The sequence below is a fragment of the Ascaphus truei genome, chromosome 20, assembly GCF_040206685.1.
Source record: "Ascaphus truei isolate aAscTru1 chromosome 20, aAscTru1.hap1, whole genome shotgun sequence".
In the NCBI taxonomy this organism is placed as follows: Eukaryota; Metazoa; Chordata; class Amphibia; order Anura; family Ascaphidae; genus Ascaphus; species Ascaphus truei.
The window spans coordinates 7,649,684-7,664,270 of record NC_134502.1 but is presented as its reverse complement, the minus strand read 5'-3'; the positions used below and the strand labels follow the sequence as shown (position 1 = coordinate 7,664,270).

The following is a 14,587-nucleotide window of genomic DNA, read 5'->3' as shown; positions in this document are numbered from 1 at the left end:
GGCCACGCGGCGGGACCCAGCCAGAGCCCCGGAAACGGGTAATCAAACATTTTAGGAACAAGAAGTAGATCAAGAGGACAGACAGACTCCCCCCCCACCCCCACCCTTCTGTTTTGTGTCTTTATTTGCACTTTGTTACATGCATATATTACGGTATAATAATGATACCTCAGATGCAAACAAATGTATATTGTGTTGTGCAATGGTAAAAAATCAATAACATTTGTATTCATTTTTCTCTGTAAACTGTTTTTTCATATTTGTAGGAATTCTCAAATTAGCTAAATGTAAAAATACATTTTAAAGCATTGTCCATTTGTATAACCTTATTAGTTTCACAACTTACAATGAATCATTATGTAGTAATTATAAGCTTTTATATAGATTGATTTTGATATTGATGAATATAAAGTAGTATCATCACATTATAACTTTTTAGTAACATACTGTAAAAGATACTCCCCTAATAGTAGGACAGGTAATGTAATATATTGAAAAAAAGTATTGTATGGTGCACAGCAACAAAAACCAGGTCATGTGGCAAATCAAAAATGAATTTATTGAAACTGCATAAAAAAAACGGCAAGAGCACAGCCCTCCTACGCGTTTCGTGCTTGTAGGCACTTTATCACGAAACGCGTAGGAGGGCTGTGCTCCTGCCGTTTTTTAATGCAGTTTCAATAAATTCCATTTTTTATTTGCCACATGACCTGGTTTTTGTTGCTGTGCACCATACAATACTTTTTTTCAATTCTTGGACCTTGAACATGGTTGCACGCGTGAGGACCACGGGGGACTAAACAGTGAGTACACATGTATTGAGGAAAGCCCTAAGGAGAGGTGAATGGGTGAAACCTTCACCAAGGGCTTAATATGTTCTTCATGTGCTATTGAATTTGCGTTATTATATCTCAATCATATTGGGTCCCTTGTGTGATTACCTCTGTATGGAAGTATTATTGACATTAAGGGTCACAGCTTTTGAGCTCCCAGACAACCCTATTCATACCTTAGGTAATATAATATAGCAGGGAATATACTATGTACTGATTGCAGAGTCTGAGTGATGCCACAAGACATACAGGGTATTCATAAATTATTCACCCCATTATAAGCCTTAATAAATTCATCATTATAGGAGCTATCTTTGTGGCAATTAATAACACAACTCAAGAAATGTTTATTTTAATTAAGAATTAAGTGTAGCCTTTGTACCCTCCCCCCCCCCCCCTAAGTGAGATTGGGATGGGTCTGCTTATCTGACTATTCCATTTAGGTATGGTGCTGTAACTGTGTGGCAACAGAAGGGCTGAGTGCTCTGCGGTGTTGTGGGAAGAACAGGACAGGTTCACAGGGTACCTTAGTTCTTTGGTGCAGCGCCTCCAGTCAGCATGGTTCCTTGGTGTGGACAGAGAGTCCATACTGACACCTTGTTCTTATTGTTCTCAGACAGTGAAGCACACTTGTGATGGTACAACTGGATCTTTATTGCAATCAGGTTAGATAGACAGAGCAGGTGCATTCTTCTCTAATGACAGGGCCCTGATTCAGGCTTGCGGCCCAGATCAGGCCTGCTGGACTCCTCCTCAAATCTCCCTATGAGATGGAGGGCAGATGATGCTCACTCCGCAGGGGAAGAAAAGAGAGACCCCCACTTTAGGAAAATGCCAGTACTTATAGCCTTGAGTTGGTGTTTGTAACCCTGCCCCTTAACAGAGCAGGTTGAATACTGTTTGGGTCACATATAGGATGTGATGACCTATCAGTATCTTTCCCTCAGGCTGACACTTTCTGGCTGTTGCTAAGGCCCGTCCTTAGATACCTCTAATGCATCCAGGGCTGCAAAAACACACATGGCCTTTCTGAAGGAATTAACCCAACCACTGCCTGCACCTAACAGGACTTACATTGATAGGGCCCAGGAAAAGAAGTAGCGGCCGGAGGCGAGGCTACATAAGTAGACTACCACAGTTCAGTCAATACTTGAGTAAACCAGAAATTCCAGAATAAGGCTTATAATGGGGTGAATACTTTATGGCCCCCCTGTACTTTATTGAACGGTAAGAGGCTCTCTGAAATGACAGAGGCTGTGCTGATGATTTTGTTCCTCCTTACAAACAACAACAATTGGAGAATTCTCTGTTTCAGGAACCAGTTGAGTTTGATAAAGTTGCAATTTACTTCTCCAAGGACGAGTGGGATTATTTAACAGAAGAACAGAAGGAACTTTACAAGGATGTGATGACGGAGAATTACCAGGCTCCCTGGTCTCTCGGTAAGAAAATATTTGTGTGTGTGTTATACTGAATGTATATCTCTATATAGCGATATCTGTGTACATAGCACTGCACAGCAGTAATACACGTGACATGACAATACAGCAGATAATGGGAATAAGACTTTTCTATGGTGCAAACACATTAAATATATACGTGTCTCCCCTGACATATACAGGATGTGTCAATGTGACGCCTGAGATTGTATCAATGATTGAGCGCGGAGAAGAGCCATATGTAAGGTGTCCCCAGCATTATAAGGACAAGGAAAGTCCTACAGATATCAGCACTGGTGAGTAATAAACACTTTAGTGGTGGGTGCTCTAGGAACAATCATTATATAACATTTCATAAAAAAAGGAAACTTGATCACAAATTAGTACATCTATCAATAATTTCTAATATCCTTTTGTAACTTTACCTTTCCCATAATAAAGTGGAAATGTATGTGGTACACACTTCCTGATTTTATAAATGTATATCGCTGGGAGGCAATGTCCTCACAAATTAAGTTTATTGCAATTTTGAATGCTTTTCTGCACTTCTAATTGGAAACATTTACTGAATACCCGATTTGTTACACATCTTACCATGTGTATCCTGTCTCTTTACAGTCTTAAATTAAATCTGATGTTTGAAAATTATTTTTTGTGTCCGATGTTAATGCATTTCTTTACTCAAATGTTTTTCCCCAGCTGATGGATTCATGAGCAGGAATTCCCCTGAAGGATATCACATTTTGCTCTGTTCATCAGATTGTGTAATGGAAGATACCAGTGTTACCCAAATGTATCACGGTGTAAATCACATTAGTCAGGATACACCAAGCCAGAGTCTGAGAGAAACTGTGAGCATTATGGTTAAGGAATCAACCTCACAGGAAGAAGGAAATCTCCCAGACACCCACATTTATAACATCAGAGAACATACAGGGACAGAATATGCATCTACTCCTATTACAACGTGTAACAAAGGAAACATGAATGCAGGGAATGTTCAGAAGAACTTGTCAGTAAAAGAAAAAACATTTCTATGTTCTGATTGTGGGAAATGTTTCACATATAATTCTAATCTTGTTACACATCAGAGAAGTCACACAGGAGAAAGACCATTTGTATGTTCTGAATGTGGGAAATGTTTTACAAATAACTCTGATCTTGTTAAACATAAGAGAGTTCACACAGGAGAAAGACCATTTGTGTGTTCTGAATGTGGGAAATATTTTACCCAGAACTCTCATCTTGTTACACATCAGAAAATTCACACAGGAGAAAAAACATTTGTATGTTCTGAATGTGGGAAATGTTTTACCCATAACTGTAATCGTGTTACACATCAGAGAATTCACACAGGAGAAAAACCATTTGTATGTTCTGAATGTGGGAAATGTTTTGCTAATAAGTCACATCTTGTTAGACATCATAGAAGTCACACAAAAGAAAAACAATGTTTGCTCTAAATGTTGTCAATGTTTTGCTCACACATGTTTACTTTGTGATATAGCACTCGTGGGGAAAATAAATCTTTAAACTTATAAAAACATAATACATTTCTTCTAATTGTGGGGAATATTTTGCTTTTTATTATTTCACTTGGAAAAATGTAAGGAATGTGTGCAATTTGTATTGTTGGTTTAAAAAAAAACACAATTAATTGGAAATTCCTTATAGGTTAGATTTTTATAAATCGTTTATAATATGCGTCTCTAGTTTATTTCCATAAATTTGAAAGTGGGTGTAGTCAGGTTCTTCCTAATTCCCTGGTCTGCAGTACCCATGCACAACCACTGGGAGTGGTGCTGAATCCTGTCCTTGCTGAGATCCAGTTCTGTGGTTCCTCTCACTCTGAAACCTGATACCCTGCATCTGTCTTCTGTCTCTCAGCCTGCCCTATATAAACCTCCCCTTCCTGTCTCTCAGTGCCTGGTTCTACTGGTTCCTCCAGCACCTGCTTGCTTTCTTGCTGTTCCATTTTTGGTGTTTCCCTTGTCTCGTCATATTCCTGCCTCCTTGCTGGTGACCTCTGCTGTGACCTGACTACAATATACTGCCGTCTGCCTCCGACCTCTCTTGTGACCTGATTACAATATACTGCTGCCTGCCTCTGACCTCTTTTGTGACCTGACTATGATATACTGCCACCTGCCTCTGACCTCTGCCGTGACCTGAATATGATATACTTTTGCCTGTCTCTGACCTCTGCTGTGACCTGGCTATGATATACTGCAACCTGTCTCTGACCTCTGCTGTGACCTGACTATGATATACTGCTGCCTGCCTCTGACCTCTGCCGTGACCTGGCTTTGATATACTGCCACCTGCTTCTGACCAGCCGTGACCTTACTATGATATACTGCCACCTGCCTGTGACCTGACTATGATATACTGCCACCTGCCTCTGACCTCTGCCGTGACCTATGATATACTGCCACCTGCTTCTGACCTCTGCTGTGACCTGACTACAATATACTGCTGCCTGCCTCTGACCTCTGCTTTGACCTGACTATGAAATACTGACCTCTGCCTCTGACCTCTGCTATCACCTGACTCCGTCCTCTCTGTCTTCTCTGTCGCTTGGCTCACTCTCCCTGGGAGGGGGGGGGGGGTGGGTTGGGGTACGACTGGGCCAGACACATAAGGAAAAACCAAAAGGGAAAACAAAACATGAATACAAATATTTACAGAACCGTGATAACTTGTCGTCGACTACAGGGCCTCCCCGTCCTGTTGCCAAGTCCAGCGCCTTTGGGATGACATCTCTCGTGGTTCCCCGACCACATCCCTCCCTTATCTCCCAGAGGACTTTATCGGAGACCCGGGGGTCCCTCCACCCGTGGCCCCGACCGAGACCCATGCCAACTCCGGGGTATGTGTCTCCCTCACCCCGTTTCCGTGCGCCCTCTACACCCCTATAACTGTGTCAACTACCCTTTAACTTTTACGTGCCGCAACTTGCCTGTACTAGCCCTCGGGATACTGTCTGCTTCCACACGGCTATTATTAATGAAGAGCTCATCCTCTAGACTACTGCTAACTCATCTATTGCAGTATCTCCCCGCGTGGTGTGCCTCCGGTCCCTTCCTCTTTCTCCGCCCCCCCCCCCCCCCTGTCTGCCAGGTCTGTCCCCATCGTCTTCCAGGTGCCCTTCCCTTTGACTGAATCCGCTGCTTGCTATGCCTCTCGTGTCCCCTTCTTGGTCCAATCCCTTCTCTTTCGTTTCCTACTCCTTTCACTCCTCTCACTATAACTATGGCCCCTTGGTTTGCTCCCCACCGCCCTCTAGCTGCCTCCGTTGATCCCCCCCCTCCTTCCTCCCACCCCCTCCCTCCCACAGCTCCTCCTTACTTTATCCTCTCTCCTGTCGCTGTAACCCTTCTCCCCCTTTTCTCCCCTTCCTATCCTTCCGATCGATCCAGCTTTTCTTCTAATCTACTTGCACCACCTCACTGCCCCTCTTTACCCCCCCTCCACCTCTTCCTGTGCCGGTCTCCATAATTTGCTTTTGTATCCGACATATCTCGAGCCATCAGCAGGGGGCCTTCCGTGCTCCATCGTCGCTCCCTTATGTGTCACTGCGTGCCGGTGCCTGGATCTGCCCCCTCCAAGATGGCACCCCCTCGCTCGACCTCCGGTGATGACGACTTCCGGTTTCCGGCGGCCGCCATTTTGGAGCTGATTCTGCTGCGAGGAGGTTGGCGCGCGCGCTCTCCTTTTCACCTTTTCCGGGTCCTGCGTCTCAGGCTGGTTCTAGTGAGGCGCCATCATGTCCACCATCTTCCTTCAGCGATTTAGATGTAGATCCAAGGTAAGTTTTACCTCTTTTTCACACAGGGATTGCCTTCGGATTCGTAGTTTGGTAAGGTTTCACCACGGCATAGTAGGGGGCTGTGTTTTCCTTATGTCCATATGCAGGGACCTTGTAAGCCACATATCTTCTTTTCCCGCTATTCATCAAACATTACAGGCGAGGCACCTTTTAAACAGTGTAACTTTTATTAACTTGGAGCATTACTGAGACCTCAGTGTCAGTCTCTCATTTCTTGGCTCCCTTGGCTTTGGATATGCCTGCACCGTTACTCCATTCCGGCTCCAGCATCTCCTCCCTCTCTGTTTCCTCCGCGGGGGCTCCCTTCAAGCCTAACTTGGCCAGGAACGCTGGGCCCTCTGTCGGCTCTTTCATTATGGTGGGCCTCCCGTTCCTCGCCACCATCAAACCGAACGGGAAGGTCCATTTATATCTTATGTTCGGTTCTTGTAAGAACTTTGTGATTGGCAGCAGGTTACGGAGTCTAGCGAGGGTAACCGGGGACAGATCTTGAAAGATCATCAGCTTGTTGCCCTCGAACTCCACTGTTGTTAGGGCCCTGGTTTGGTGTAGTACTGCCTCCCTGGTGGCATAATAGTGCAGCCTAATGATAATGTCCCGGGGCTGCTGTGTGTGCATCGGCCGGGAGCGGAGGGCTCTGTGGCAGCGGTCCATTGCTCGCGCCTCTTTAGTACATTCCGGGAGTAGGGACTCTAGCCATCGTGCGACAAACTCCTCGCAGTCCCCCACCTCCTCCGAGACCCCCCGTATGCGGATGTTATTTCGCCGCTCCCGGTTCTCCGCGTCCTCCTGTTGGTCCTTCAGCTCGTCAATCTGCCGCTGCAGCTCCCCTGACTTCTTTTCTGGTTTTTTTCACCACCTTTATGGTTTGATCTACTTTGGTCTTCAGGGCATCTGTTCTCGTCCCTAGTTTGCTGACCTCCCTCTTAACCTCTCTTATTTCTGCCTGTAAGAGAGACTTCAGATCATTATACAGCCTCTCGAAGTCACATCTTCGCACAGGCAGAAGAGCTTGGTTGCAGGCCCCCTCTTCGTCTCCTTCCTGCTCAGTATCAGTGTCGGGATTTGAAGCCGGCGCCATTTCTCCCGCCATGCTGCCCGATCCTACGCCGCCAAAGTAGTCTCTGACATCTGCTAGTTTCTGCTTCTTTTGACTAGCTGGTTTTTTCGGAGCATCCCTGCAAGATTGGCTAGTGTTGCTTAGCCTTTTTATTAGTTTTTTTGTCGATTTTGGGGTGTTTAATACTGTCTTTTGTATAAGCGCGGTACGGAGCTAACTGCTTAGACTTCCATACTCGTGGCCGTCGCGCATGCGCCCCCCAAACACTAATGATTTTAACATCAAATTCACTTTTGAGCACAATATCAATCACATTCATTATTTAGATTTGCTCCTGTACATCGACAACGATATGACTTTCACAGCTGATATATACCGTAAAGAGAATTCCAGGAATGCACTCCTCAATGCACGGAGCTGTCATCCACGTTCATTGATTAGGAACATTCCTGGAGCACAATTTATGAGATTAAAGAGACTTTGTTCAGACAATGATATATTCTTGTCCATGTCTAAGGATATGTCAGATAGATTTTTAGCAAGGGGCTATTCTGCCAAAGATGTTTCTGCTGCTTTTGTTAAAGCAGATACTATGGATAGGGATGTCCTTATTCGGAAGACTAGATCTTCATCTAATAAAGAGAGAACAAAAATGTCACATTATAACTCTTTACAGAGTCCATTTTTTATTACAATTTACAGTCCACAATCACAACAAATTTGCAATATAGTGTCAAAACATTGGCACACTCTCCTATTGGATGAGGATATTTGTACTATGGTGCAAAGTGGACCGAGATTTACTTACCGTAAAGCTAAAACATTGGCATTTCATTTATCAATTATAAGGGAGGGGGGACTGGGGGGGGGGGGTAAGCTCAAGCTACTGTCTAATAAACGGTGCCAGGGGTAAAGGAGACTGAGAACAGAAACTACACTTGACTAGGCAAGAAAAGGACCCCTTTAGAACAAGCACTCGTATGGTGATAAACGTAAGTGAATAAAATAACCTTTATTAATATAAGGGTAAAATAGGTGAAGGGATAAACACACAACACTATTAAGAAAAGTATTAAACTAAATACCTCCCAGTCCTATGTACCAGACTGGTTGCAATATAGAGATAAGGAACCTTATAGTAACTGGCACATGCAAAATAGATGGATAGCTTGTGCCTCAGTGTGGTATATATGTTGGAACCAGTCTTGTGTCTGTCAATGATGTACCGGACAGACACCTGTATGTATAACCACAACTGATTGGATTGTTACTCAAAGAGAGTACACGGTGAGGCTAGTAGTGAGTGATCAGTGCACAATATCTCAAACTCAAGGTACCACCACCATAGGTGGTGGGCGCTCCTCTGTGACGCCAGCACGTGTGTCAGTGCGGTGGCGTCTAGCGTAGCCCCGAGGCAGCCTTCACTGGGCTGAGCTATATTGAGGCTTGCTGCTGTATGATTTATATTTCACTCCACCCGGCTAGCTAACGTTCTGTGGTGTTCATGAATACACCACGCCGGGTGGAATCTTTATAGATAGAATCTGATCGATGCAGTGGTCACAACGCATTCTGGTCTCAGCTACCCAGGTATTACTTATCCTGTTACCTTTACATACTTGAGTATATTGGAGACCACTACCACTACACCCACACTATATAAATGGCCAGTATATATCCAGTGACCTGTATAGATTTCCATTATACTAAACGTGGAACAGTGTATATATTCAGGTTAACTGATAAGTCTGATTGACGGATACTCTTCGAACTGTGATCACCTTTACTGAGTAACCTGGGTAGTATTATCAATACACATACACCCTATATATAGGTCACTGTGATTAACTGGGTTTTGGGTGTCCTTTTAAACATCCGCTGACATATCAGCTACATACCCAGATACCTGTTTACCTTTACTGGACCATTTGTGCTGTTCCCACGGAGGATCCTGAGTAGCAGTTTACAGTTTATTTTGTACCATATATTTATCTCTCTGCTTTCAAATAGGCTTGGGCATTCTATGGTATTAACTAGATACTACTAGCATGCCCTGTGAGAGACCTTGTGCATACTGTACTTAACCCAATAGGGTGTCCAAGGCTCCCAGTTTGAAGCCTTTCCCTAGCTTTATTGTTCAATTTTATCATCCTGCATCGCCTTTAAGGACCTTTTTTATTTTATTTAGTTTGTTTACCCTAAAGATCTGAGTACTATTTCCAGGTACACTAACCTCTGGAAATTATTTGTATGTGAGTTTGAGATATTGTGCACTGATCACTCACTACTAACCTCACCGTGTACTCTCTTTGAGTAACAATCCAATCAGTTGTGGTTATACATACAGGTATCTGTCCGGTACATCATTGACAGACACAAGACTGGTTCCAACATATATACCACACTGAGGCACAAGCTATCCATCTATTTTGCATGTGCCAGTTACTATAAGGTTCCTTATCTCTATATTGCAACCAGTCTGGTACATAGGACTGGGAGGTATTTAGTTTAATACTTTTCTTAATAGTGTTGTGTGTCTATCCCTTCACCTATTTTACCCTTATATTAATAAAGGTTATTTTATTCACTTACGTTTATCACCATACGAGTGCTTGTTCTAAAGGGGTCCTTTCCTTGCCTAGTCAAGTGTAGTTTCTGTTCCATTTCATTTATCACCCAGTCTTTTTGATTCTCGATCCAGTTTTCTCAATGTTAGAGGTATACCAAAAGGGTTCTTTGGGTGTGGAAATTGTTCTATGTGTCAATATGCTTCGTCTGCTAAATATATTACATACAGTATAATAATGCTAAAAAATATTACATTAAGAATTTTCTAAATTGTAATACAAGTTTTGTTGTTTATGTTCTTTTTTTGCGGATGTGGCCATAGATATGTGGACCGCACCATCAGACCACTTAAGATCAGAATAGCAGAACATGCTCGTTTAATCAGAAAGAAGGATTTGATCCACCCAGTGGCCAGACACTTTTCTCAATGTCCTAGGGGGGGTATTGGCAATTTATCTTTCTCTGCTATAGAGCATATACCTCATCATCAAAGGGGTGGCAATAGAGAAAATACTCTTAACAAGAAAGAGATGTATTGGATATACACTCTCAGGACTCTCCAACCACTTGGCATGAATTCTGATTGGGAGTTAAAACACTTCCTTCAGGGCTGAGAGGGATAGTTAGAGAGTACAGAGACTGTATTAAAATATACCATGTGTTAATCGGTATACCTTTTTTGTTACTTTATTTAGCTATTTTAGTTCTTTCTTTCTTATTCTTCTCCATTTTTATGATCATGCATATATACATAGGAATTGTTTCATTAATTTAGTTTATATCAATGCTTGAAATCACGTGTCTTTGTTTTAATTGTTCTATGTACTTCTGCGGCCGAGTTTATTCGAGCATTTGCCCGTTCTCGGCCGCAGCAGTAACCTGGCGCGCGCCGGAGGGTGCCGGGCGCGCGCCAAAGCAGCGGAAGAGCGCCCTCCGATCGGGGCGCTCTCCCTACCGCTGCCGGGTCCGCCGGGTACCCCGGAACCCCCTGCCGCCGTCCCGCGATCGCGGGACACCAGGGCTCCCTCGGGGAGCCCTGGACGTGCGTGCAGGGGGCGCTGACACCCGATGACGCGTGACCGCGCATCGGTGACGCGCGGCACGCTGAGGGAGTGGGGCTAGCAAGCCGGGGCATCCCCCGGCTTGCGGAACTAGCCCTGCTAGGATAAAGTGTGTCGGTAGTGTATATATGTTATTTTTTGTTACTGTTTTTACCAATTGTTGTTACACACAAGCATTCCCATTCAGAACATTCTGGCCCAGCCTCTTTGGTTCTTTTGATTTATTCATTCAAATCTGCTGGGTCTTAATCCACTCTGTACAATCAGATTGGAGCTTGTTCTATGTAGGTCTGCTTGTGGTCAGGGGTTTTTACTCTTTGATAAAGTCCCATGTTGGGATGAAACGCGTCAGTGTTTCTGTCTGTGATGTTCAGCATTCTGTTCAATAAAGCTGACTTTATACTCTAAAGCTTGGCGCAGTTCAAGGGAGCAGTGACCATCTGCTACTTCGACTTTACCTATATCTATACTGGATGGAGCATGCAGGGGTCTCACAATTTTAGCATGGAGGATACTTATTTATCTTTCCAACGCAAGCGGAGGCGCCATCCGTTTGAATCCTGGGACGCGCCGGAGGGAATTGCATGCTGGGATACAGCCGGGGTGCAGCCATCCATCAGCATTGAGTCGGCGTCTTCACCACTGACGAGCACGGACCGGCTGCGGGGGTAGCGAGGACACCAGTAGGGTAAGGGCAGCAGTCTGTGTAATTTACTTTGAGCTTACAAGCGGCGTGCCTGCGGACATGTCACCTTGTATCTCTAGCACTCGATCTGCATTCTAGCCCCCGTACCGGTATTCAGTCCCCATACGCTACCCTTTATCTATCATTCATTACCTTAATATACTTGCAGTGAGACCCCTTCCCTTGTGGACTTTGGCATTGGTTGCAGGTCTTGCCAATTACCTACACATGGTTTTGTTAGCATCGGATTCATTGGGGTTTATTCCCCATTTTTTTCTAGAACACCATGTGTAATATAACGCTCACTTGATTATATAATTTTGTAATATGATTTTAGCCTATAATATCAAGATAGATATTGGGTGCTACCTATGTGCTGCTATGAAATTGTATTTTCAAAGAAGGGAAAAGGGCCCTAAATCATAAGGACCTTCCCCAGCAAGAAGCACATTAACGGCGCACTCCCAGGCTGTTAAAACTTAACATTTAATGTGCTATAGATAAAATAATGATACACATATATAGTAATAATTCCTAAATCCACAATTGAACAATGTGTAACGTGTTTGCTATAAAAACTCAATTTAGGAGACGTGCAAATTGTAGACTCTGTTACTGAATCCTTCTCCCTCACTATTGTTTAATCATAGGGTATTTATATATATCAATCCTATGGTAAGGGATAGGTGTAACTTCTAATATGTAGTTAGCTTAACAGGGTTGCAAGGTCAGGGGAATTGTCCATATAACAATTGAATAAAGCCTTATAGTAAATGCCTTAGTGTGATTAATGGGGTACACGACACAGCTTACCTCATTACTCACCATAGACTCCACATAGTGTGCTTATACATTAATGAATGCTGAAAACTAGTATGGGATATTCCTCACTATATATAAACGTCATAGATTATATGACACAGTTCCAACATCACTGTATAATTTTACTCTCATCTAATAGCAATTCAAATATCACTCAATAATATTAGAAGGAGTACACAATGCCCTAAGGTCAAGTGCAAAGCACAACAGAGTGAATGGTGAGAGGTAAGTGGATTACTTCTGTGCCCTGACCCCTAATTAACCAGTGGACACAACCCCTGTGTACAAATATTCACAGCCACAAAGTTAACAGTATACAGCTCATAAGCCAGTTTGGATCCAGTGTGCCTTCATACATGTGAACACAGCAGTATCAAATGTCTGCAACAAACTAGCACACAGCGGTGCTTATGCTCGGCGTGATATAACCTTGCAAGCTCCCAGGCTCTCAATGCATAGTCTGTCACTCCTCCTACGATGACGTCACCGCGTTTTCACGTTCTATGACGTCACCACGATCGATGCCTAACGCGTTTCCCTCCCCCCCGGGAGCTTCGTCAGAGGCTAATGATAGCAGGGATGCCGGTAAACCCTCTTAAATAGCGTTATGGTTGCTATAACTACCAGCAACCAATAGCGTTGCGGTTTCACTGCTAGAAACAACAGCGCTTTGACCTATAAGAGGCGGGTGCTCGGCATAGCCTTTGTTGTTAAAACACACAGTGCACTAAAAACAGCATATCAATGTATTCATAATAAAGTTATTGGTAAGAAATTGCAATTATAACCAATCTATTGTCCACAAGGTAAGTGGTGGAGGGGCAAAGAGTAATAGAGTTATTGTAATCCCTTAAGGTGAGGACTCAGATTTTAGAGACTTACAATCCTTCTTAAATTGTACATAGCATGGTTCATTGTTATAAGGGCATACCCTGACAAATATTAAGGGGGATACATAGAGGAATATTAATCATAGACAGCAATCTGACTGCAAGGGGTTAAATGAAGGGTGTATAGGTAAATCCCTCATTCAAGCCAGATGGACTAAGTGTTTTTAGTCTATAAATCCATCCTGCTTCTCTCCTAAGCAGTTTGTTGTCTATGTCACCACCTCTCATGTTACCCCTAATGTTGTCAATTCCTATGAATTTGATTCATTTCATGTCACCATGATGCATGGTGTTGACATGACGGGCTACTGGTATGTCTAACTCATTTTAATTGAATTAACGTGTTCGAGTACCCGTCTACGGAATTCTCTGATGGTTTTACCCACATATTGTAGTCCGCAATCACATTCCATAAGGTATACGATGGTGTTAGTTTTGCAGTTAATAAACTGTCTTATCTCGTATTCCTTAGTATTGTTTGAATTGCTGAACACATTAGTGGGTTTTACAAATTCACAGGCTTTACATGATTTACACTGGTATGTACCCTTTAATGCTGTTGTTAACCATGTTTTTTTTGTTTGACGTTGAAAATGACTGTGTGTTAATGCATCTCGTAGATTACGTGACCGTCGACTTGTGATGCTAGGAGTGTCATTTAGCACCTTTGTAAGGTCCTCGTCTGATTTCAGGATATGCCAATGTCTAGAAAAAATCGCTTTAATCTGTTTCCATCGGTAGTTATACGTGCCAATGCACCCAATTTCAGTGCTTGTTGGTTTGGTATTGGGCAACAACAATGCATCCCTATCACTTTTTGATGCCCGGTTGTATGCACGGTTTAGATTGGCTAATGAATAACCCCTATTCAAAAAACGATTCTTCAAATCATGAGCCTGTACACGAAACTCACGATGTGTAGAGCAATTCCGTCTAAGACGTAGATATTGGCCTGTTGAAATTCCTTTGGTCAGAGCTGGCGGATGTTGGCTGTTAGCTGCCAGTAAGCTATTGGTTGCCGTTTTTTTACGATATACTGTTGTCTGGATGGCACCTTCATCATTTTTGAAGATTTTCAAGTCAAGGAAAGTAATCTCTTTGAGACTATATTCGGAGGTCAATTTCAGATTCAGGTTATTGATGTTTAGTTTATTGATGTTTAGTTTATTGATAAATTCGATCAATAGTTGTTTAGAACCATTCCAGATGAACAGAATATCGTCAATAAAGTGCAGACACAATTCAATATGATCAGTGTACACTCTTGTGTCATCAGTAAATACATGCTGATCTTCCCACCAGCCCAGGTACAGGTTGACATAAGTAGGGGCACAAGATGTACCCATAGCTGTACCCTGGGTCTGGTGGTAGTATGTACTGTCAAATAGAAAATAATTATG

The 14,587-nt window shown here is 43.2% G+C and overlaps 1 protein-coding gene across 1 annotated transcript; it reads left to right on the top strand.

Annotated features, from left to right (window-relative positions):
• The first annotated feature begins 708 nt into the window (after nucleotides 1-708).
• LOC142471311 (zinc finger protein 75A-like) lies at nucleotides 709-3,976 on the top strand. Its single transcript, XM_075578147.1, has 3 exons — nucleotides 709-2,275; nucleotides 2,455-2,568; nucleotides 2,972-3,976. Exons 1-3 carry the CDS (start codon nucleotides 2,242-2,244, stop codon nucleotides 3,733-3,735), a joined length of 912 nt encoding a protein of 303 aa, XP_075434262.1. The 5' UTR covers nucleotides 709-2,241; the 3' UTR covers nucleotides 3,736-3,976.
• Nucleotides 3,977-14,587: the final 10,611 nt, after the last annotated feature.

Bases quoted from the DNA above. Each gene is read 5' to 3' on its own strand.
- LOC142471311 (XM_075578147.1), top strand. From the start codon at position 2,242: ATGACGGAGAATTACCAGGCTCCCTGGTCTCTCG. The intron at 2,276-2,454 runs GTAAGAAAATAT...TGACATATACAG, and splicing joins CCAGGCTCCCTGGTCTCTCG to GATGTGTCAATGTGACGCCT. The intron at 2,569-2,971 runs GTGAGTAATAAA...GTTTTTCCCCAG, and splicing joins TCCTACAGATATCAGCACTG to CTGATGGATTCATGAGCAGG.